Raw genomic sequence first — 24,225 nt, forward strand, 5'->3', positions numbered from 1 at the left:
GCCAATGTCTTCACAGCCTCTCCTCAGCTTCCTCCCTGCTGGGCCTTCATCCGGGCTATGTTAAGATGTTCTCTGTTCTAACCTTCCACAAGTTTCTCCCTTCCCGGCCCCGTCTGTCATCTTTCCCTTGTCCACAGAGGCCACGCCTCTCTCTGGGGGTCCCTGTTGGCTGAACAGGAGCATCCTTACACCCACACCCCTGCTGTGTGAGGGCTGAGGGAAGCCCATCCCCCACACTCTCCAGCTCTGTCTCCACTCCTGGCTTTGTACCAATAGCTGCTGCCTCTCCTCTTGGGGACATGTGCCCCACTGCTGCTTGGCCCCACAGAGTCCCAACCAAGGGACCTCAGGTCTGGATGATGCTTTTGTCTTGTGGTGTTTGGGTCCTGATGGGGACTTGGGGACTGTCTTAGTGTCCCGGGCACAATTCAGCCCTGAACTAGGTCATTCCTTAATATGTCCGTATCCTCACTCAAGTTGTGGGGAGAGGCCCTTCCCATATTATAGCTGCAGAGGCCGACTTGGGGAGGACAGGGGAGAAGCTGAGAAGGTGGGAGGCCCCATTTTGAAATGGGACTTGTTAGTCCTGTCACACAGTGCTTTGGTGGCTGACAGCCCGGCTCAGGGCCTGGCTTGAGGGAAGGGCGGTGAGGCCAGACTCCCTATGAGAGCCTCCTGCCCTCCCAGGTTCCACCAGGGTCCCCACTGTGGCCACTGCAGACCTGAGACTCAAGTCTTTCAACTCCATCAGCTAGAGCTGGCCCTGTGGCTGCCCGAGGGATGCGGGGACACAGGCAGCCTGCCAGCTTCCCTTCCATCTGCCACAACCGAATGTAGCTGGAGGTGGCCAGCAGTGACAGCAACCCCCGTCTGGGCCCCTCAGGACTCCTCACAGTGAGATGCCCAGACGCATCTGTCGTGGGCAGTGGGTGAGGTCACCGAGAGCAGGGACAAAGCAGACAGCTGCCAACAGCCAGGACCCGAGTGAGGTCACTGTCCCCTCTTCTGAGGCCTCGCTTTCCCCACACCAGTAGCCAAAAGCCAGGAATCTCTGGGGTCAGTGCCAAGGGCTCTGCAGAGGCCTGATTGGAGGTAAGAGGTGGTGGTCCGGGAGCCCAGACAGCCCGATGGTTTGCACACATTCTTCAGAATATTATCTTCACTGGGAGCAAGAGTCCACAGGGGCTGAAGAAATCGCAGCCCCTAAAGAGAAAGAACTCCCAGCCTCCAGAAACTTGAGCTTTGTGAGGAAGAGCAGGGCCAGCAGCACAGGCTTTGGGGAGCACAGGTTTGCAGAGGTCAGGCGAGGGGGCACCTCGGACCAGAGAAGGGGGCATGCGGGCGTCATGTCGGTGTGGTCTGGGTGTCACCAGGTGAGCTTGTGAAGTCAGAGCTGTGCCACAATATTCCCCAGAACTAACTTCCTTCCCTTCCTTCCCTCCTTCCCTTTCCTTTCCTTTCCTCCCTCCCTTTCTTCTTTCTTTCTTTCTTTTCTTTCTTTTTCTTTCTTTCTTTCCTCCCTCCCTTTCTTCTTTCTTTCTCTTTTTCTTTCTTTTTCTTTCTTTCTTCCTTCCTTCCTTTTCTTTTTCTTCTTTCTCTCTTTCCTTCTTCCTTCCTTCCTTCCTTCCTTTCTTCATTTTTATTTTTTAGAGACAGGGTCTCACTCTGTCACCCAGTCTGGAATACAGTAGCGTGGTCGGAGCTCACTCTAACCTTGAACTTCTGGCCTGAAGTGATCCTCCTGCCTCAGCCTCCTGAGTAGCTGGGACTACAGGCATGTACCACCATACCCAGCGAATTTTTAAATTTTTTTTTTGTAAAAATGGGGTCTTGCTATGTTGCCCAGGCTGGGCTTGAGCTCCTGTGTTCAAGTGATCCTCCCATCTTGACCTCCCAAAGTGTTGGGATTACAGGCGTGAGCCACCACACCCGGCCCCAGAACATTCTGTAAAGAAAAGTGAACACGGGATCATCATAAATGGAACCACTGTGACCCTCCCACCCCACGCCTCACCCACCACCTGAGGTGGCTGATTAAAGGCACCAGGCTCCAGCCTGGCCTCAGGGAAGCCGAGCTCTGCCTCCCCGCTTTCTTTGTTTCATGTTTGGGAGACTTTTTCTTGTATGTAGGGGATGCTGGCAAAGGCTTGTGATCTGTTGACCCAGACCCTCAGGGCGGGCTGAGGACAGCCTGGTGCATAGGTGGAGAAGGGATCAGTGTCAGTAAACCTAATAGTTTGTGTCATGGGACGCTGGGCTGTCCATGGTTTGGAAGAACCGTGATGTCCACATGGCTATTCTTCCAAGGTTGTTGAGAATTTCACCCGGCTCTCTAGGTAGGCTCCTGCCCAGAATGGGCCAAGCCCAGACCACGAAGAGAACACAGGCCATGTGCAACTATTAAAACATTTCAATGTCCACTTTGGGAGGCCAAGGCGGGCGGGTCACTTGGGGTCAGGAGTTTGAGACCAGCCTGGCCAACATGGTGAAACCCTGTCTCTACTAAACAATACAAAACTTAGCCGGGCGTGGTGGCATTCGCCTGTAATCCCAGCTATTCAGGAGGCTGAGGCAGGGAGAATCTCTTGAACCCAGGAGACAGAGGTTGCAGTGAGCCGAGATTGTGCCACTGCACTCCAGCCTGGGCAAAAGAGCAAGACCCTGTCTCAAAAAAAAAAAAAAAAAAAAAAAAAAAAAGCATGGGGCCATATTCCTAAGGGCTTGAATAGATTTTGAGGTTGAAGAGCTTAGCGAGCACTTGTCCTCTTGAAACCCGTGGATGGATCCTTAGGCTGAGCCTGCTGCATCTCTTGGTTATTTTGGACCATAAACAAATTGGCCAAGTCTCCCTTAAAAGGTGAGCCCACCTCACCCCCATACATATTATTCAATGTATTACTTTGAAAGTAATGGCAGCCAGATGCGGTGGCTCACGCCTGTAATCCCAGAACTTTGGGAGGCCAAGGCAGGCAGATCATGAGGTCAGGAGTTAGAGACCAGCCTGGCCAACATAGTGAAACCCCGTCTCTACTAAACTACAAAAAATTAGCCGGGTGTGGTCGTGGGTGCCTGTAATCCCGGCTACTCGGGAGGATGAGGCAGGAGAATCACTTGCAGCTGGGAGGCGGAGGTTGCAGTGAGCTGAGATCATGCCACTGCACTCCAGCCTGGGTGGCAAAGCAAGACTCCGTCTGCAAAAAAAAAGTAATGGCAAAAATCGCAAGTACTTCTATACCAACCTAATAGCTATAGAGAACTTTCCAGAGGCCGCTGCTCCCTCCTCCCACAGCTGCCAGTTTGAGGACACCTGGGCTGGACTCCAGCTGTGCCCTCAAGCTCTGTTGGCCCCGGTTTCCTGGTGCTGCCCACCTCCCACCTCCCACTGTTGTAGTGGGGGTAGAATGAGGCAATCCTGTGAAATGAGCTGGAAGTAGACACCATGTATCTTTTCATTAAAGAAGCAAACCCCCAAAGGAGAAGCATTGTCAGGCTTCTCTCTTTGCCATGGCCTTTGCCTATACCCTTCAGCAGCGATCTGAGTCGGTTGAGATGCAGATGTTAAGCCTGGGCAGAAAAGCGCTGCTCTCTGCATGGTCCGGGAGAGACCTCTCTCCAGCCGGTGGCATGCTCGTTACGCAGCAGCACTGCCTCATGTCCCCAGGTTCGTCCTGACGGGGTGGTGGGGCTTGATGGAGACTGGATTCCTGCCTCCCAACCCCCACAATCTTCTCTCTCATGTAAAAAACAAAAACATTTCATTCTGGTTAAACCTCCTCCTTGTTGGAAATTTAGAAAGTCAAGGAAAGCTGGAAAGAAGAAAGTGAAAATTATCTGTCATTTTCAGTCAGATAAAAGTTAATATGTCTTGAGCCCTTCAGCTGTGTCTGCCAGTGTTCTAAATCCTCAAATAGATCATCCAATCTTTCAACAACCATATGACGTAAGGACTGATTATCCTTTTTTTATAAATGAGGAAATTGAGTCACAGGGGGGTTGGTAGCTAGTCTAGGATCACACAGTTTGTTGGAGGGGATAGTGTATGCACGTGCCCACTTTTTCATAATTAGGGTTATACTTTACACATTTCTGAATCTTGTCTTTTCTTCTGTTAACATTGTATCAGACACATTTCCCATAATATTACAATTTCTTATTAATCATCATTTTAACGGCTGCATAGTTTGCCATAATGTATTTACTCTTTTCCCTACCGTTGAAGAGTTAAGTCTCTCCCCACCCCTTTTCCCTGAATTTTCAGCAATATTGCAATGAAACCCTTTGTAGGTAAGTCTGTGTTTGCACACACAGACCTGCTCACAATTTCCATAGGATCAATTCCTAGAAGTGAGATCAGTGTGTCAGAGGGTGTGAGCTATCAGACTGCTTTCCACCAACTCATCCTTCCATCACACATGAAAATGCCTCTCACTGGGCCAGGCGCCGTGGCTCACGCCTGTAATGGCTGCATAGTTTGCCATAATGGCAAACTATGGGAGGGCGAGGTAGGCGGACCACTTGAGGTCAGGAGTTTGAGACCAGCCTGGCCAACCTGGCAAAACTGGGGAGGCTGAGGCAGGAGAATTGCTTGAACCCAGGAGGCAGAGGTTTCAGTGAGCCGAGATCATGCCACTGCACTCCAGCCTGAGCAACACAGAGAGACTCTGTCTCAAAAAAAAAATGAAGAAGAAAGAAAGAGAGAAAAAAAGAAAGGAAGAAAGAAAGAAGGAAGGAAGGAAAGAAAGAAAGAAAGAAAGAAAGAAAGAAAGAAAGAAAGAAAGAAAGAAAGAAAATGCCACTCACCACAGATTAGCCGGTGTCACCTGTTGGCCTTTCATTTTTTTTTTTTAGATAAAATTCACCTTTCTCACCATTTTCAGTGTTTTTTAGTTATATTCACAGTGTTGAACAACTATCACCTTTAATTCCAGAACGTTTTCATCATCCCAAAAGGAGCCTGTCACTCCAGTCCCCCTCGTGCTTCAGCCCCTGGCACCCACTCATTTGCTTTTGGACTCTGTGGATGTGCCTATTCTGGACGTTTCATGTAAAGGGAATCATACAATGTTTGTTTCTATTTTAATGTCTGTTGATCTGATGGATGGATCTGCCTTTGAGTTAAACAAGGGAGTTGGGCATTTGTTCATCATTTTGCCCATTATATTTATTCTTTGATCTTTGCCTATATTGCTTTTAGGGTCTTTGTGTTTTTATCAATCTGTACGAACCCCTTATATATTAAGGTGAATAACTCCGTGCAGCATTTTCTTTTGCACCAAAATATTTTGATGTGGATGAGAAAGAGCCATCTGCAAGGTGAAAAGGAACCGTAAAGGGCCACAGACAGCCCAGGAGTGTTTGGGCAGAGACTGGGGGCTTTGCCCAGCGGTATGACAGGAAGGCTGAATTTTTGTTGCATATGAGCCTCAAAGGCTGAATTTTTGTTGGAAATGCACCTTGGGGAGTTTCCTTCAGCCCCAGCTGGTACAGTTACAGACTCAGCCCCTTTGGCCACCTCCCCAGATCTCTGCTCAGGCAGCTGCTAGTTAGGTCCAGGGGCCAGTCCTGCCTTGAGAAGCAGGAATGTTCTGGAGCTGAGGACCCAGACATCCGAGGGTGTCTTTCTAGACTTGTGCTATCCTCCTCTTCCCTGGAGAAGCTTCACCTCTCCACTGCCCACCTGCGGGTTCTGGCACTTTCCTCCCCCACCTGCCTCCTGGAAGGCGGTGAGGTGGAATTGTGGTTTATGGGTGCACCGAGCCTTTGGCTGAGCTGCTTAGCGGCCTGGAGTTTGCACCCAAGCATAGAAGACAGGCCCATAGGCCCAATTTTCAGGAACTCTGCAGCCAAGTAGAGGTCCTTCCTACATAAACAACATAGCAAATTAATGGGCCCAAGGAAAACTGGGATTAATGGGAAGAAAATATAAATGGCAACAGAGTAACAAACAGTTTCACTGTGAATACCCTCATGTTCCTGAACAGCAAACATCAGCAACAGCTTGACACTTGGTTGAATGCACTTAACTGACTACTTTGTGTAAATAACTACATCACTCACCCCCCCCCCCCCCGCTCCCCATTAAGGATTTGGGGATTAAAACATAATTGTGGCATTTTGAAAACTAAAAAGCAGATTCAATTTTTTCATTCTGCCAGATACAAACTTTGGTGGCTAATGTTTCCCTCAATGAAAGCAATGACTGTTAGATAAGAGTTCTTAATGGGTGGGAACTCCTTGAAGCTGAAGGCAAAATTCCTGTGTGCACATGTATGTGCGCGCGTGTGTGTGTGTGCACGCACGAGACGCACACAGACATGCATCCTCCAGCGGAGAAAGCCCGCCCCCTTTGTCAAGTTCTCAGAGGTGTCCTTGGGACATAGGTCACCGTTGGGGGCAGCATCCCAGAGGTGGGGCCTGCGAAGCGTCTGAGGACTCATGTCACCTTGTGCTTGCAGTGTTGGTGAAGGGCCAGGTCACCACCAAGTACTACCGGCTGCTGTCCAAGCGGGGCGGCTGGGTGTGGGTGCAGAGCTACGCCACCGTGGTGCACAACAGCCGCTCGTCCCGGCCCCACTGCATCGTGAGTGTCAATTATGTACTCACGTAAGTCACACGTATTTGTTTCTCTCCTTGCTCTTTTCTCTTCCCTGTCCCACATCGGATGGCTCCAATAAGCACCATCTCTCTTTCTCTCTTTCTCAAACTGTTCATTTGTCTCCTGTTTTTCTTTTTTTCAATTTTTTTTTTTTTAGCAATCTGGTCATTTTGGAAGGTGCAAACTATTTGTATGCTCAGCGGTGAAAGCCAAGTGCTAGGCTGCAGGGGGAGCCAGGAGGAGGGGGCCTGCCCTGGGCATAGCTTAGGATCCCATCACAGAGCCTAGTGAGGAGCATGGGGGCGGGTGGTGATGCCCCCCATCCTGAATAGGGTGCAAAGAGGGTGCACACCCCCCATCAAGAATACAAACTTGTGCTATCCATGCCTATAAGCCTTTAGGTCATCTTAGATGCTCCTGCTGTTTGAGACAGGAAATATCCCGTTTTTTACCTGTCTTCTTATAGAGCCTGTTACAAATTAATCATGGTGAATATTTGGTCCTTTAAACACTCCAGAAGGTCAAGTTCAGTCGCAAATGCCTTTTTTTTTTTTTTTGTAAATTAAAAAAAAATATGTTTTTGTAGAGACGGGGTTTTGCTATGTTGCCCAGGCTGGTCTCGAACTCCTGGCTTCAAGTGATCCTCCCACCTCGGCCTCCCAAAGTGCTGGAATTACAGGCATGAGCCACGGTGCCCAGCCTGCAAATACTTTTAAGGCCATTAGAAGCAATAGGACAGATGTCTATCTGGGGCCATATATTACTTTCCACCCACCATAGCTATTGTACGTTCAATCACCTTGCTCCAGGCTCTGACCCTTGCCGTGCCACCAGCCCCATGATGAAAAGGGTTCTCGTTTGCACTTTATATGGGGTGAGGATTTAGGCTCTAGCTTTGTTCATAGAATGACTGTGTCTTAGAAGTCAAGTGATTCTGACAAAACTGTCAGGGAGAAAACAGTTTAGCCCTTTAGTCATTCTTCCTGAGCAAATGTGTAGGCTGGTTCTCCAGGTCGACCTCTCCTTGCGTGAACACGACCCTGCTGAGTTGGTTCTTTAGGGCAGAGATGGGCCCCCGATGTGAGAATGCACAAAGCTGGTGGTCAGGCTCCCAGACCTGTGAAGAGTCCCGGACTCTTGCCTCCTGGGGTGCTAACTGGAGAGGCAGCTGGGCCACAGGTGTGCGTGTTGGATGCAGGTGGACCTGATCAATGGTATTTCTGCCTGTCTCTTTTTCCCTTGGTGGCTTTCCTCATGGCCCACGGCCTCCCCGAGAAATGTGTTTGGGGCTTTATTGGACTGGAGAGAGCTCTGACCTGGCTCAGCATTTCCTGGGGTGGCCCAGCCTGGGGCTGCAGATGGCTTTTATAATGAGGGTGAGCTGGCCTTATCTCAAATCCCATCCACATCCAATCCCAGTGAAAAGACACTCTGGAGCACTGAGAACGCCCTGCCCAAGGGCTGGGGCCAGGGAAGCTGCTCGGCCTCCAGCGCCTGCTGGACATGACTCGGCCCACTCTCGCCTTCCAGGGAGATTGAATACAAGGAACTTCAGCTGTCCCTGGAGCAGGTGTCCACTGCCAAGTCCCAGGACTCCTGGAGGACCGCCTTGTCTACCTCACAAGAAACTAGGAAATTAGTGAAACCCAAAAATACCAAGATGAAGACAAAGCTGAGAACAAACCCTTACCCCCCACAGGTAACACGCATGTCCTGCAGTTTTGGGGTGCTGACATCTATCCTAGGGGTTGGGGACACCTGGACACGTTAAGGAATGGGGAGCCTCTCATTGCACAGCAGGGATCTCCCTGCTGTGGAGCAAGGTCCCTCTGGGATGTCTTGCCTACACAGTAGTGACAGCCCGGGGAAGGCTGACATCCTGGTGGGCTAGTCAAGTTTAGGAAACAGAAGACTAAACTGGAAAGGCACTTCAGCCCACTAGAATCCATGGGTTAGATTCTAATGGGCTTGACGGGTTGGAATCCACGGGTTAGATTCTAGACTGGTGGGTTAGAATACCAGTCCATTGTGTTTCTGCAGCATTTTAAAAATGAAAGCCCTCCCTCTTTTAAAAAAAGTAGTTTGTGAGCTCTCAGAAATAGCAATTGTCGGTTGGGCGTGGTGGCCCATGCCTGTAATACCAGCACTTTGGGAGGCCGAGGCAGGTGGATCACCTGAGGTCAGGAGTTTGAGTCCAGCCTGGCCAACATGGTGATACTCCATCTCTATTAAAAATACAAAAATTCGCGCCTGTAGTCCAAGCTACTCAGAAGGCTGAGACAGGGAAATCGCTTGAACCCGGGAGGTGGAGGTTGCAGTGAGCCGAGACAGTGCCACTGCACTCCAGCCTGGGTGACAGAGCAAGACTCCATCACTTGTTCTGTGCCAAGTGAACTTTGGTAATGTGGTCATTAGCAGACAGACCAGTTGAACGTCACGGCCTCCACATTATGACAAAACAAAAGAAAGAAGGAAAAGAAAGGAAGGAAGGAAGGGAGGGAGGGAGGGAAGGAAGGACAGATGGAAGGAAGGAAGGAAGGGAATGAAGGAAGAAAAGAAAAGAAAGAAAGAAAGAAAAGAAAGAAAAGAGAAAGAAAGAAAAAGAGAAAGAAAGAAAGAAAGAGTCCATGTGTGTCTGATGTGTTGTTAGCTCGGGGTGGGGGATCTCTTTCCACCCTGGGAGCAGGTCACTGGGGTATCGCTCGCTGTGTGCCTGTCCCCAGTGGGACCTTGCAGTGGTGGCGAGGGTAGGGGCAGCCCTTGGATGGGGTTGGGCCCCGTCGGGACGGTTCTTGCAGGGCCGGAAGGCAGCTTCCTGCCGGCCCCTCGCTGGCCCTTCATCCATCTTCTTTGCCATGCAGCAATACAGCTCGTTCCAAATGGACAAACTGGAATGCGGCCAGCTCGGAAACTGGAGAGCCAGTCCCCCTGCAAGCGCTGCTGCTCCTCCAGAACCGCAGCTCCACTCAGAAAGCAGTGACCTTCTGTACACGCCATCCTACAGCCTGCCCTTCTCCTACCATTACGGACACTTCCCTCTGGACTCTCACGTCTTCAGCAGCAAAAAGCCAATGTTGCCGGCCAAGTTCGGGCAGCCCCAAGGATCCCCTTGTGAGGTGGCACGCTTTTTCCTGAGCACACTGCCAGCCAGCGGTGAATGCCAGTGGCATTATGCCAACCCCCTAGTGCCTAGCAGCTCGTCTCCAGCTAAAAATCCTCCAGAGCCACCGGCAAACACTGCCAGGCACAGCCTGGTGCCAAGCTACGAAGGTGGGTCAGGTCTGCTCGTGGGGAAGGTGGGAGGACTGGGCACGGCCGGGGGCTGAAGCAGCCGTGGCGGTGGGTGGCAGATGGAGACAGAACCCTCACGCTTTGGGCAAACTTTCCCTCTTTCTGCTTCTAAGTAGGGCTTGCTGTGCTTTCTTGCTCTCAATGCAGGTGCTCGAGAGTGAGAAATGGCAGTCTGCCTGCCTCGGGGACACTAGTGACAGTATAAAGGGCAAAGGAAAACCGAGTATCCGGCCTTCACGTAAATCCTGGCCACATTCACCAACCAAAGGGGGACAGTGATTTTCAAAACCAGCTCCCATGTGCTGAGAACACCCCAGCTGCATTTCTTTTGCAAGATTCCTTTCCACTCCAACCAGAAGTGAATATTTGAGACAAACGGCCTATTGGCTATTTTCCCATGCCAGTTTTGGAAGTGGGGAAAACTATGGTGGAAATTTGTGGGCTTGGGGACAGAAATGCCACTCACCAACCCAGGGCAAAGAACACAAACCCTCCAGGCCTCAGTTTCTTCACCTGTAAAATGGGGTGAAGCTGTGATGTGCCTACTCCCAAGGACACGACACACAGTAGGGACCTGCCCTGTACATGCTAGTTCAACAGAAAGGAATGGCCTTTCACCTTCTCCTGGTGGCAGGCAAGCAGATGTCCTCTGCGGAGATACCGCCAGCTCCCCAGGACGCAGACTGACTCCTGTTTGCTCGCTGGACCAACCCCAGGCAGAAGGTGGAAGGTGGGAACGGAGGTTTAGTTGCAGGACATGTATTCCCATTGCACCTAGACCTAACTGCTGCTCAGAGTGTAGACCGAGATGGTGCAGACACCTGCAGTGCCACTAAAATGTGGGTGAAGGTGACATCAGGATTATGTGCCCCAGGCCGGGCTCAGTGGCTCACGCCTGTAATCCCAGCGCTTTGGGAGGCCAAGGTGGGCGGATCACCTGAGGTCAGGAGTTTGAGACAAGCCTGCCAACATGCTGAAACCCCATCTCCACTAAAAATACAAAAATTAGTTGGGCACGGTGGTGAGCACCTGTAATCCCAGCTACTCTGGAGGCTGAGACAGAAGGATCACTTGAACCCGGGAGGTGGAGGTTGCAGTGAGCTGAGATGACATCACTGCACTCCAGCCTGGGTAACAGAGTGAGACTGTCTCAAAAAAAAAAAAAAAAAAGAAAAAGAAAAAGGATGATGTGCCTCAGAAAAGCAGCACACCAGCCCCTGCTTAAAGACGAAGGAATTAAAGAAGAGAGCTCTTGGAAGTTCCCCCACGCCTCTCTCGAGGCAGGTAGGGTTCTGCTCCTTCTGGGCCTCATCCTGCTTTTTCTGCAAATCCTAGGAATCTCTTGCTCTGTATTGTGACTTGAGGCTGAGATAACATTTCTTCCCAAATCTGAGAAGAGAGATAGATTACGGGAGAATGCCGCTATTCTGGAAATCACTAGGACATGTTTTTTCAGAAGTAGCTAACTTAGAAAAGACCACATTGGTGACCAGGGCCAGGCCCCCTGCCTTTTGACCTGGCCTGTCCCAGGAGCCACTGATCCCTTAGATTTGCATCTGCCATACCCGTGAACATCTTGGGCCCCTCATATAGCCAAGGAAGGGATCTCCAGAACATCCAAGCAAAGGAAGACAAAGCAAAGGGTTTTGATAACAGCTGAAAGTATTACCCACTTGAGATTGACTTGAATTTGTGTGTTGGAAGCTGGCTAACGCTGTCACATGGTATTTGACTTTTACCACTATTTTAAAAGTCAAAGAGGTTAACAATCTCCTTATCACACACTTGATAAAAAGTGGACCAAAGGTGCTAATTTGAGGCAATTTGCGATCAGCTTCCTAGTCTTTTTGGTATTAAAGGAAGACAAATTTTGCCATATAGTGTTTAAAAACAAAGAAAGACAAAAAAAAAAAAAAAAAAAAAAAACCACAAGCCAGGGAGCTACCTAATGTCAGGCATCGGACTGAGTAGATGGGAGTGGTTATTTTTTCATTATGACACGGCGAAATCGATCGGGGTGGTTACCACCCCTCTCCACTAAGGGACGGGCAGAAGAAATCAGAGCAGACGGGGGCCCTCCAACACCAGGGCCCCTGGTGGCCTCTAGACCTCTGCCGTCCAATCAGGTAGCCACCAACCCCGTGTGGTCTTGAACATGGAAATGTGGCCAGTGCAGTGAGGCAGGTGTGACCTGCGCTCTGCATCTCAGTACCAAAAAAAAAAAAAAAAAAGAAAATATCCCAATAATTGTTTCACACGAATCGCACATTGAGAGAGTATTTTGGATATGCTGCATTAACGTGTATTACTTAACAGGCATTCCACCTGTTTCCCTGCTTTGTAACGCGGCTCCTGGAACATTTCAGGTCGCGTCCTGAGATTGGACAGCACGGCCTAGACTAAGGCGGGGGAGGGCGACAGCGACCCCGCGGGTGGAGCGCGTGGGTGGCCGAGGGGTGGTGGCTGCCCCCGGGGCTTGGGGGTGGGGTGGCTGCGGCCGCGCCCCTTGCTGCCCTCTAACGTGTCGCCTGTCCCCGCAGCGCCCGCCGCCGCCGTGCGCAGGTTCGGCGAGGACACCGCGCCCCCGAGCTTCCCGAGCTGCGGCCACTACCGCGAGGAGCCCGCGCTGGGCCCGGCCAAAGCCGCCCGCCAGGCCGCCCGGGACGGGGCGCGGCTGGCGCTGGCCCGCGCGGCACCCGAATGCTGCGCGCCCCCGACCCCCGAGGCCCCGGGCGCGCCGGCGCAGCTGCCCTTCGTGCTGCTCAACTACCACCGCGTGCTGGCCCGGCGCGGACCGCTGGGGGGCGCCGCACCCGCCGCCTCCGGCCTGGCCTGCGCTCCCGGCGGCCCAGAGGCGGCGACCGGCGCGCTGCGGCTCCGGCACCCGAGCCCCGCCGCCACCTCCCCGCCCGGCGCGCCTCTGCCGCACTACCTGGGCGCCTCGGTCATCATCACCAACGGGAGGTGACCCGCTGGCCGCCCGCGCCAGGAGCCTGGACCCGGCCTCCCGGGACTGCGGCGCCACCGAGCCCGGCAAATGCGCACGACCTACATTAATTTATGCAGAGACAGCTGTTTGAATTGGACCTCGCCGCCGACTTGCGGATTTCCACCGCGGAGGCCGCGCGCGCCGGTGCCGAGGGCCGAGGAGCGCCCGGGTCCGGGCAGGTGACCGCCCGCCTCTGTCCTGCGAGGGCCGGTGCGACCCAGTTGCTGGGGGCTTGGTTTCCTCACCTTGAAATCGGGCTTCACGCGTCTTGCCTTGTCCCCAACGTTCCACAGTAGTCCCGCTGGGGGATTGAAGCGGTTTCACTCCGCAAATATCCTCCACTTTCAGGAGGGAAAACCCACCCTGCCACAGTCCGCTCTTCCAAGTGGATGGCAGACCTGGGAGGGGACGCCTGTGTCACGAGCCCTTTTAGATGCTTAGGTGAAGGCAGAAGTGATGATTGTAAGTCCCACGAATACACAACTCCACTGTCTTTAAAAGTCATTCAAGAGTCTCATTATTTTTGTTTTTATTTAACCCTTTCTTCAATACAAAAAGCCAACAAACCAAGACTAAGGGGGTGACCATGCAATTCCATTTTGTGTCTGTGAACATGGGTGTGCTTCCCAAATACATTAACAAGCTCTTACTTCCCCCTAACCCCTATGAACTCTTGATAACACCAAGAGTAGCACCTTCAGAATATATTGAATAGGCATTAAATGCAAAAATATATATGTAGCCAGAGAGTTTATGAGAATGACCCTGTCAAGCTTAATTATTACGTGGCAAAATCCCTCTGGCCCACACAGATCTGTAATTCACTAGGCTCGTGTTTGCTACAAATAGTGCTAATAAAGTTAAACTGCATGTGCAATATGGAACACTGTCCATGGACTGCACCTTGTGAAGGAAAAACACGCTTAATGAAAGTGATGTAGACATTTTAAGCATTTTCTACACAGCGAGAAAACTTCATAAGAACATGTTACTTGTGCAACAGGTAAACAGAAATCCTTTCATAAAGCACCAGCAGTGTTTAAAAAATGAGCTTCCATTAATTTTTATTTTTTATGGGTTTTGCTTAAAGATCTCAACGTGGAAAAATCCTGCCATGGCTCTGAACTGCACAATGCATTGAACCAGCGTCCTTCAATTTTCTTCACACTATCAACACTGCAGCATTTTGCTGCTTTATCAAAACGGTTTATTTTAGGAAACTTTTTCCACCTTTCTGAATGGAAAGAGGTTTTCACAAATGTTTTAAACTCATCGTTCTAGAATCAAGTGCACCTACACCAACTGCTCTCAAAATGTGAACTGACTTTTTTTTTTTTGCCAACCCTGTGTCACTTAGTGAGGACCTGACACAATCCCTACAGGGTGTCTGTCAGTGGGCCTCATGGTAAGAGTCACAATTTGCAAATTTAGGACCGTGGGCCATGCAGCGAAGGGGCTGGATGGTAGGAAGGGATGTGCCCGCCTCTCCACGCACTCAGCTATACCTCATTCACAGCTCCTCGTGAGTGTGTGCACAGGAAATAAGCCGAGGGTATTATTTTTTTATGTTCGTGAGTCTTGTAATTAAACCGTGATTCTTGAAAGGTGTAGGTTTGATTACTAGGAGATACCACCAACATTTTTCAATAAAGTACTGCAAAATGCTTTTGTGTCTACCTTGTTATTAACTTTTGGGGCTGTATTTAGTAAAAATAAATCAAGGCTATCGGAGCAGTTCAATAACAAAGGTTACTGTTGAGGAAAAAGACCCTATCATAGATTTACAAGTGACAACGTGGACAGGCGTAACAGAGTGTGTATGTACTTGAAAAAGAAAATGTGTACTAGTGAAAACGTCCTTGTCTAAACAAACTTCGTTTTCATAACCTAGAACATGAAGGAAGATTCTTACACGAGCTGGCTTCAGGACGGCCAGGGCTGAGTGCAAAGTTAGCAGAGCTGTTACTGTGGCAACCTAATATTGTTACCTCCATCTTGAAGAGTCTGCACATTTAAGCTGGGGATAGCGTTTCTTGACTTCTGTGAGGCTCCGGCAGGGGAAGAGGAAGCATTTTAATACATATGCCTCTCTTTTACAAAAAAGAAAAAAAATCATCGTAGGCCCTAACATGTACCATGTTGACAAAAATGCCAGATCAAATGGATTTGAGAAATAAGCCCAATTCAAGGCTGGCTCAGCCCTCCACGGGGCCTCCCAGGGAAAGGAATTCCTTTATGTTCTTGGAAGCCCTTTTCTAGAAAAGCCATTCCATTCATACCTTTGTAGAGCAGTAGGCTGGGTGTGGAGGGCAGCGTGGAGGGTATCTGCAAGAGCCTGCATTTTCCGCCTCCCTTGCCCCCACTCCTTTTATCCTTTTAAAAGTCCTATCAGCCCTGCCTTCGTCCCTTCCGCCCTAAGCCCTAAGAGTGGGGGAGGTTTAATACGGCCAATGGATCTTGTATAAAGTCTATGTAAGTTTTGATTTACCAGAGCTATAAGATGGTTAAGGTAGACTAGTGGGGGCTGCTACAGATAAAATGAGATACAAAGAACATTTGCAAATAAATGCCATAAAATTACAGTAGCTTGGAATTTTAGTGAATCATGGCCCTTGTGTTATCCAGAATGCATTATTCAAGCTGTTCCTAAACTTAAGTATGACATATAAGATTAAAATCTTGGGGGGAAAAACTGTTCAGATGAAAAGTCAAGAAGTTTCCACAAAAGAAAAGAAAAATCCTAAAAACAATCTAGCTGTTGTTACATTAAATTTATTTCTCACCTCAATTAAAAGGGTTTTTGCTTTGGAGTTTTGTTAACTTTCGTTCTTTGGAGTAATAATATTTCTCTTGTGTATGGCGCTGAATACATTTGTCAATAATACGTCAAAAAAAAAAACACCTGGCTTCTTAATACTTGGAAATACATACATACTCCTTACTATGTAAAACACTTTATTTATTTTGTAAAAATATGTTTAAATATGAATAAAAATACCGTAACCCAAAGTAGTTGCCTACTTTTAAAAATGAAACTTGTAAAAATAAGAGTGAGCCCAAACCACATAGAAAGTCTTAGTTTATTTTGGTAGACTTGCTTTTTATAGGCATTGGTTTAAAGTGGTTCTTTTCAGAGACATCCTTTGAGAAGTTAAAATTGCAGAGGCTTACGCTTTCTTTTATTTCAAATATGCATAGTGATTAACCAGGAATAAGGATTCTCCCATGTTCTGCCTGTTAAGAGCAAACAGATCTGGAGAACGGAAGCCCACCCTGCCTCCCTTTTCCATCTGAAGCAGTGCGGTGAGGCTGGCTCCTCTCTTTGTTCCCAGACTCCAGGGCAAGGGGCGACCATGCTGTATATGCTGTGCCTTGGGGGACCCCCAGAGGCTGCGCTCTGTGGCCTGTGCTCCCCCGACCTGTGCACCCGCACCCCAGTCGGCCACTTGCTCTCACATCAGGCGACGTCAGCCTGCTGCAGTGAAACTCAACCACGATTTTCCTTTGCACACAAATCCTTCCTACTTCCACCACTCCCTAGCAAAGTTCCCAGTGCCAGAGAGCACTGCTGGGGTGGGGGTGGGGACAGGAAGCCCAGTTATTGCCGTGTTCTATTTTAGGGGGCACTTCCTCAAGAGTCCCCCTGAAACCTGTTACCAGCCTGGAAGGGAGGATATTTTGCTTTTTACAAAATACGGTCGATACTCAACGCACGGCCTCTAAAACAAGGGCTGCTCCAGTGTTCTAAAAGCACACGCCAATCCTGAGGTTAGTGACCACATTTTAAAGATCATGAGGAAAATGCCAAGTTCCCATTAAGACTTTAAAGCTCCTTGAGATCCCAGGTTGCGGGGTGCATAAATGGCCCAAATCGGAGAGTGTGCTATAGCAGGTAGACAGGTTTCGCTAACACGAACAGCTATCAGTAAAATGCCTTTATTCAGCTAATTCTATAGAAGCGGAGTTTTGAGAGTCTTTGGTTCATGTGAGGCAAAATCAGGTTTATGGAAAACGCAGCATCTGCTTCGAGGCTGCTTCATCTCTCTCAGGACAACTGAGTCTCCTGCGCGAGGGAGGAGCGCCTGTTGGAAAGCACAGAGCACAGCAGTATGCCCGGAACATCTCCATAGCCTTTGACAAGGCCACACTTCATTAGTTTTAATTTGCAGAAAGGAAATTAAATGATAACATTTTTTCCCAAAGCAGAGTGTCCAGAATAGGACTTCAGCTTAAAACAAAACATAGCATGTTTTTCATTAAATAACCCCCAAAGAAATTCAAAAAGTGATGATGGCAGCTCTGAGAGAGGGCTTGCCTTATATTACAAAGTCTGAGAAATGAAACCTACATCGTTAGCCTCGAGATCTTTGTCCCTGATGACATTCTGCAGATGCCCTCTCAAGGGTAAGTCCATTTTGTAATTTGGGGATGGTGTGGACTTGTATTTTACTTAAGTTTCTAACTAATTTTGAAAGAAGTCTTGGGCATTTGGAGAAGAGTGGTTTTTTGTTGTTTTTTTTTTTTTTGTGGTTTTTTTTTTTGAGAAAAATAATTCTAATTGAAGCCTCATTTCCAAAAATTACTTTTTAAGTTCTTTTAATGTTTCATTTCCAAAAAATATCTATTGGGTATTTTTTCATAGGGCTGTCCTGTGCCTGGCTAAAGGTAGACAGACTTTACACTAAAAACCACAAGTTTCTGGAATTAGCCTGACTGGGTAAGACCTGGATAAAGATGGTGCTAGTTTACAATGAAGGGATTTTGTTCAAAGCTGAAAGCTCCATCAAACTTTCTTTCCACTAATTTCAGCTGGGACTGGAAGAGAGAAAACTGGACAAAAATTGGCCTTTTAAAAAGCTGAAAAGTAATGAGTATGATTCATAAGTTCAACAGAGATAGGAGGGACATGGAAAAGGCATGGCGTACATCTGGGAATAGCGAATGCATATCAAAAGGCTTCCTTTCTTTTGTTCTTTCATGAGGCTTGTAGCACACATCAAATTTTGAATGTCTTCTTTTAAAGCTATGTGCGCACACACGCACGCACACACATATGCGGGCACACACACACATCCTCCCTCTGAACTGATGGTGTTTAGTATCAATAACATTTTCTTTCTTGGTAATACGAGGTAAATGAGGGGGGCAAACACTTATGACTTCTGAGTAAAATGCCATGTCTTCTATATTCCGTGAGCTGCACAGTCTTGCAGGAATGCTCCACATTTCAGAGTAAATCTGAAACTGGCTTAAAAGCTCCAAATCCTCCCTTGTATGTGGTATGAGTGTGCCTTCATCTCCAGCTGTTAGAGCCAAATCGCCCACCTCTTCATCCAAGTGATGCCTTATCAGACATTTAAGGATTCTGAACTTGATCCTGTCTCTTCACAATATGTAGTAAATTTAAACTTACTTAAGAAAGTCAGTCCCTAACTAAGGACATTTAAACTTCCTTAGGAAAAGAGAGCTCACTGAATGATCTGAAAGTAATGAACTGATTTCCTCTACAAGGTCACTGCAACCACACCAGTTAGCTCTATCTCTACAGGCGTTTAGACTTCGCTATGGGGCCACACCACCCGGTGGAGAGTAACTCTCGGAAGTCTATCTTCCCTTTTCTTCATTAATAAAAACACAGAACAATGACTAAGTGTCCAAGCATGTTCTTATAGTTCAGTACCTCCCCAGATGCTTACAAACAGTGATAGCATACCTCTAACTCACCACTGGCCTGGGCCCAAGAGCATATTTTGGTTTGTTTTTTCATAGACTAGGGGTAAAGGTCTGCACTACTAAGAAAATATCTGAATTTTCCCATTGCCATTTCCATGTAAAAACTCCCCCTGACAATAAACATAAGTCCAAGCCGCAGAGGGGAGAGCAATTTCCCACCTGTGGGAGGGCTTTCCCTAAACTAAATTTTCTACTACTTAACCGTCTATCCCAGAGCCTCTTCAAACACCAAAGAAAACGACAACAAAACAAACCTAAAAACAAACAGAAACACAGAAAAAGAACAAAGACTTAACAAATGAATTGGAGGAAGAGAAAATTCACCTACAACTCTAAATCAGATTTCCAGATGCATGGGCACGGACAGGCGGCCGCGATGAAAGCTGAATGCTCACGGTGGCGGTTCTGCACTGGGCTCGGACCCCAGGCAGCCCAGCGGCATCCTCACCTGCTGCCCAGGCGCCAGGGCCGGTGAGTCAGGAGGGCAGGCCCAGGCCCGTCTCGGGGACGCCCGGCATTACCGCCGTTTGGGGAGGATGAGGTTTCTCAGCATGTCGAAGGAGTTGCCGTCCGGGTGCACAGTCACAACCTCGCCGCCCTCCTGGTGAACCTGGAGGAAGCCAGAATCGTCCAGGCCAACGATGGACACCTTTGGTCCCTCTGCGCTGCCCAGATGGACTTGCTGACCACTGAAAACGAAGAACAGCGTGCGGTCACTGGGAGGTGTCACAGGACGGCTTAAGACAATGAGCTGACGAATAATCCATGATGAGAGAGCTGGGCGTGCTGGGGAGAGGGCTGAGGCTCGCTGCAGGGAAAAGGCAGCCTGGGCTGAGCTCTGACTTTCTTCCACCCTGGTGAATGGTTTTAAGAACTGCTCAAATAACCAGCAGGATGCAAGTTCAACAAGGAGTCGAAATTTCCTCACACAACGTCACTCCTCCTAATTCTGGTCATCTGCGGTGATGGTTGGAACCACTTCCTCACCTCCCAGCGCTTTTAAGAAACACTGTGCAACTCTAGGTTTTTTGGCTGAGATTGGAGGAAAATAGGCTGAGTTGGCAAACAATGTTTTATCTTATAAAACAAAGTTGGCTCCCATCAGCCACAAGTGAAACTCATCCTGATCCTACTTCTTTTGAATATTTTCCAAATGTACTCAAGTCACGTCCTTCTTAACAGCTTTCGAAGTATAGAATTTTCTCAAGTTTTTATTTTGAAGAATTTTAAATCTAAAGAAAAGCTGAAAGAATAGTGCAACAAACCTCATATTCTCTTCCATTCTCACACCAAATGAAAATATTTTCCATATTTGCTTTCTTTCTTCACACATAAACACACACAAGCACACATTTTTTTTCCTGCATCATATAAAGATAAGTTGCAGCTGGGTGTGGTAGCTCATGTTTGTAATCTTAGCACTTTGGGAGGCCAAGGTGGGAGGATTGCTTGAGGCCAGGAGTTCAAGACCAGCCTGGGCAATATAGTGAGACCCTGCCTCTACAAAAAAAATTTTTTTTTAATTAGCGGGCCGTGTGGCACACTCCTATTGTCTCAGCTACTTGGGAGGCTGAGGCAGGAGGATCATTTGAGCCCGGGAGTTCAAGGTTTCAGTAGTGAGCTATGATGGCACCACTGCACTCCAGTGACAGAGCAAGACTCTCTCTAAAAAAAAAAAAAAAAAAAAGTGAAAATAAAAAAAGTTTTTTAAAAGCTGCAGGCATTGTGACACTTTCTGCTTAAATACTTTATCTCCTGAGAACAAGAACCTCCCATAAAATTATAATAGCATAAACTATGACCACTCAAGAAAGTCTGGATACAAGCGGTCCATGTTCATGTCATTCCCACTGTCCTTTTAATATCCTTTGTGGCTATTTCCCTCCATCCAGGATCACACACATTACATTTAGATGTCATGCCTCTTTCGTCTTCTCTAATCCCAAACAATTCTGCCACCTTCTTTCGGTCTAATTGTTTGTGCGCAGACCTGACATTTTTGCAGGGCACAGGCCTGTTGTTGTGGAATCAGTGAGCGGTCCTCGGACTTCAGCTGCATGAGAATCCCTGGAGTATCTGTTATGACACAGGGTGCTGGGCCCAGCCCAGGGGTTTCTGATGCAGTAGCCCCTGGTTGAGGCTGAGGCTGCTTCCTGGGATCTCACTTTGAGAACCACTGTTACCTGGAAGGTTTGACAATTTAGATGTGTCTATTGTTTCCTCACAATTAGAATCAGATTAAACCAATGTTAAACTCTCTCATAATTTCGGTTCTTCCCATCGCATCCCATAACGGGCATCGCATAAGATGCCCGTTTGCTCCATTACTTGTGATGCTAACTTGGTCAAGGTGGTGTCCCTGCAGTTTCTCCAACAGAGACACAGAAAATAATCATTCAGACCAGTGCTCGGTCCCTCATTTTAAGATACTGAACTACGGCTGGGTGCGGTGGCTCACACCTGTAATCCCAGCACTTTGGGAGGCCAAGGCGGGCAGATCACAAGGTCAGGAGATCGAGACCATCCTGGCTAACACAGTGAAACCCCACCTCCACTAAAAATACAAAAAATTAGCCGGGTGTGGCGGCGGGCACCTGTAGTCCCAGCTACTCAGGTGACTGAGACGAGAGACTGAGGCAGGAGAATGGCGTGAACCCGGGAGGCGGAGCTTGCAGTGAGCCAAGATCGTGCCACTGCACTCCAGCCTGGGCGACAGAGTGAGATTCCGTCTCAAAAAAAAAAAAAAAAAAAAGATACAGAACTACTAAGATACTAATAAAGGAGTTGAAAAGAATGAAGATGAGCCAGCACTGACCTGTGGACCCAGTATCGGTAATAAAGGGGAAGGACGCTGTTGGGCCCTTTGTCCTGAAACTCTTTGATCAGTTTCTCCAGCACAGTCACGACTCTGGCGATGAGATAATCGGCTCTTAAGGGCTTCAGTTCTGCCTTGTGTTGTTTATTGTATTCTGTGATGAGGTCGTTGATGCAGATGGTAGGGTTACTGTTAGTCACATTAAATCCACAGCCTGGACAAAAACAAACAATTGAGCAGCTCAGCCTGTTGATGGCATCACACATTCCTCTCTGCCACCTGGAAAAAGTTACAGTCTTGACTGTCAACTTCCTCCTTCCTTGTCCTCATTTCAGATTTCGTGTCTCTAACCACTTGAAGAGTGACATGTATTTCTGTCCATCTTCCTTTTTGTCCTTCTTTTATTATTCTTGTTCAAGCTAAAACCATCTCAACCTTACTGCAAATAAAAAGGTGGGAAAAAAGAAAGCCACATTTGATTCAATTTAATTCAATAGAAGCTATTAAATATGGGACAAAACGTATCAGTGTTGCCTCTGAAATAAGTGGTCTACCAAGCATTGTAGCTCTGCACTGAGTCCAATAGAGAATAAAATCTCTGGTTTCTTCTCCTGCTTGAATAACAGATCCCATGCTTGAAAATAGAGTTTTATTCAGGACTTGGAAAGTAAACTCTGGACTCAGAGATTTCAAACCTTGGTCGTGGCATAACCCTAGAAATGCATCTTTTAATACTTTATTCTTGGAAGTCTTTGGTGCTAAGGTTACGCTGTTGGCAAGACGCTGACTCATGTTCAGTGGCTTTTTGCAGGGTCCTAAACCAAGGCTTCATGAGAGTTACCAGGGATGGTGTCTGAATAGGCTTATCTGTGCAGTTACTTAACACCACTATCCTCTCCAGGGAGAGGGCGGTGTCTTCAGAAAAGCTGAACTTCAGTGTTCAGCAGGGCCCTGAATCGGCCTGCAAGGGGTCTTCAGTAAGAAATGAAATACTGCAAAAACTAAGCAGTAAGAAAACTACCATGTTTTCAGTGACCCTAAGAAAAAAATCCCCAAAACATTCGCCACAGGCAGAACAATGCCATTTGTAACAACAGCATTCCCGGCAAGTGTCCTGACATTTCCAGTGTGAAGGGAAGGATTGACTGGTCTCAGATTTTAAAACAATATACTGGCTATTAAAATACAAAGCAATTGTCAATTACCTCTGGAAAAAAAACAAGTAACTACAGCAACAGGGGCAGAACTTACAGTTGCTCATGTATTCATTCATTCAATACATACAGGATCTGAAGCGCCTACTGAACGTTCGTAAGGCATTAAATTAAGTGCTGTATAGCACTGAAAATTCTCCCGTGTTCAGAAAACTGGAATTCCTAGGAGGAGTAGCAACACTCACTACTGGCAACTTAGGCTATGTCCTTCTAAGGACCAGTGAGCACCCTGCTGGCTGCTCTGAATCCTCAAAGTCAGAGACCCCATCCCATGGCCTTCAGAATTCAATAAAAGCTATGGGTTCTCACCATAGGAAAATGTTTCATTCCTCTACTTTATTTTTTATTTTTATTTATTTATTTATTTTTTGGAGACGGGGTCTCACTCCAGTCGCCCAGACTGGAGTGCAGTGGAGCCCTCATAGCGCACTGCAGCCTCAACCTCCTGAGCTCAGTTGATTTTCCCATCTCAGCCTCCTGAGTAGCTAGGACTACAGGCAGGCACCACCACGCCCAGCTAATTTTTTTGTATTTTTAGTGGAGACAGGGTTTCGCCATTTCACTCAGGCTGGTCTCGAACTCCTGGACTCAAGCAATCCACCCACCTCAGGCTCCCGAAGTGCTGGGATTACAGGCATTGAGCCACCACACCTGGCCTATTTTTTATGTTTTATTTTTGAGACAGGGTCTCACTCTGTCATCCAGAATGGAGTGGAGTGGCTCGATCACAGCTCACTGTAGCCTTGAACTCCTGGGCTCAAGTGATCTACCTGCCTGAGTCTCGCAAGTAGCTGGGATTATGAGCTCAAGCCACTACGCCTGGCCTTCGCTTACCCCACGCTGATAACATTTGTTAGCTCCCTGAAGCCATCCATAAGCCTGTTTGTGGCCCCTACCTAGGAATCTCTGCATCAACTGCAATTACTCACTTAAAGATAGGAAATGAGGGAGGCTGGGCACAGTGGCTCACGTCTGTAATGCCAGCACTCTGGGAGGCCGAGGCGGGCAGATCATGAGTTCAGGAGTTTGATACCAGCCTGGCCAACATAGTGAAACCCTGTCTCTACTAAAAATACAAAAAAATTAGCTGGATGTGGTGGCAGGCACCTGTACTCCCAGCTACTCGGGAGGCTGAGGCAAGGAGAATCACTTGAACCTGGGAGGCGGAGGCTGCAGTGAGCTGAGATTGCACCACTGCATTCCAGCCCGGGCAACAGTGCTGGACTCCATCTCAAAAAAAAAAAAAAAAAAAAAAAAAAGATAGGAAATGGAGCTTTAAGGGTATGAAGTAGCTTGCCCAGAATAATATTGCCCCTTGGTGGCAGAGCTGGTAACACAGGCCTTGTATTCCCTGGCTGGCACTTGAAACACATGGTTACATGTTTTTTGACCATTGCTGGTTTCTGAACACAGATTAGGTTCTACTGCCACAGAGTGAGGCTGATGACTGGACGGCCAGGAACCTAAGGACTTCTGAGATTGCCTCTGAATCCATCTTCTTGCCTGATTTGGATGTGCTAAGGTGAAACAGGGATTCTTTACCCCGCCTTGACCAGCATGGAGCTTCTTCTGAAGGTTAAAATGATGC

General features: G+C 48.1%; 2 protein-coding genes across 8 annotated transcripts in view; one reads left to right on the forward strand and one right to left on the reverse strand.

Annotated features, from left to right (window-relative positions):
- SIM2 (SIM bHLH transcription factor 2) overlaps positions 1-17,427 on the forward strand; it is a 53,121-nt gene extending 35,694 nt beyond the window's left edge. Inside the window, exons 8-11 of the mRNA XM_019017844.4 lie at positions 6,456-6,603; positions 8,126-8,294; positions 9,457-9,865; positions 12,427-17,427. Coding sequence (XP_018873389.1) covers positions 6,456-6,603; positions 8,126-8,294; positions 9,457-9,865; positions 12,427-12,854 — 1,154 coding nt within the window. The 3' untranslated portion in view covers positions 12,855-17,427. The remainder of the gene's footprint in view (positions 1-6,455; positions 6,604-8,125; positions 8,295-9,456; positions 9,866-12,426) is intronic.
- Positions 16,796-24,225, reverse strand: part of HLCS (holocarboxylase synthetase) — a 232,874-nt gene continuing 225,444 nt past the window's right edge. For 6 of the 7 annotated variants that reach the window (XM_031005219.3, XM_019017845.4, XM_004062769.5 and 3 more), the window contains 2 exons: positions 21,424-21,637; positions 16,796-19,297 (listed from right to left, as the gene is read on the reverse strand). In XM_031005219.3, the coding sequence (XP_030861079.2) occupies positions 19,126-19,297; positions 21,424-21,637 (386 nt within the window). In that variant the 3' untranslated portion in view covers positions 16,796-19,125. Of the gene's footprint in view, positions 19,298-21,423; positions 21,863-24,225 lie in introns of those variants that run through there. The other variant, XM_063702694.1, reaches the window with a different exon arrangement.

Source organism: Gorilla gorilla, chromosome 22 (assembly GCF_029281585.2).
Source record: "Gorilla gorilla gorilla isolate KB3781 chromosome 22, NHGRI_mGorGor1-v2.1_pri, whole genome shotgun sequence".
Classification (NCBI taxonomy): Eukaryota; Metazoa; Chordata; class Mammalia; order Primates; family Hominidae; genus Gorilla; species Gorilla gorilla.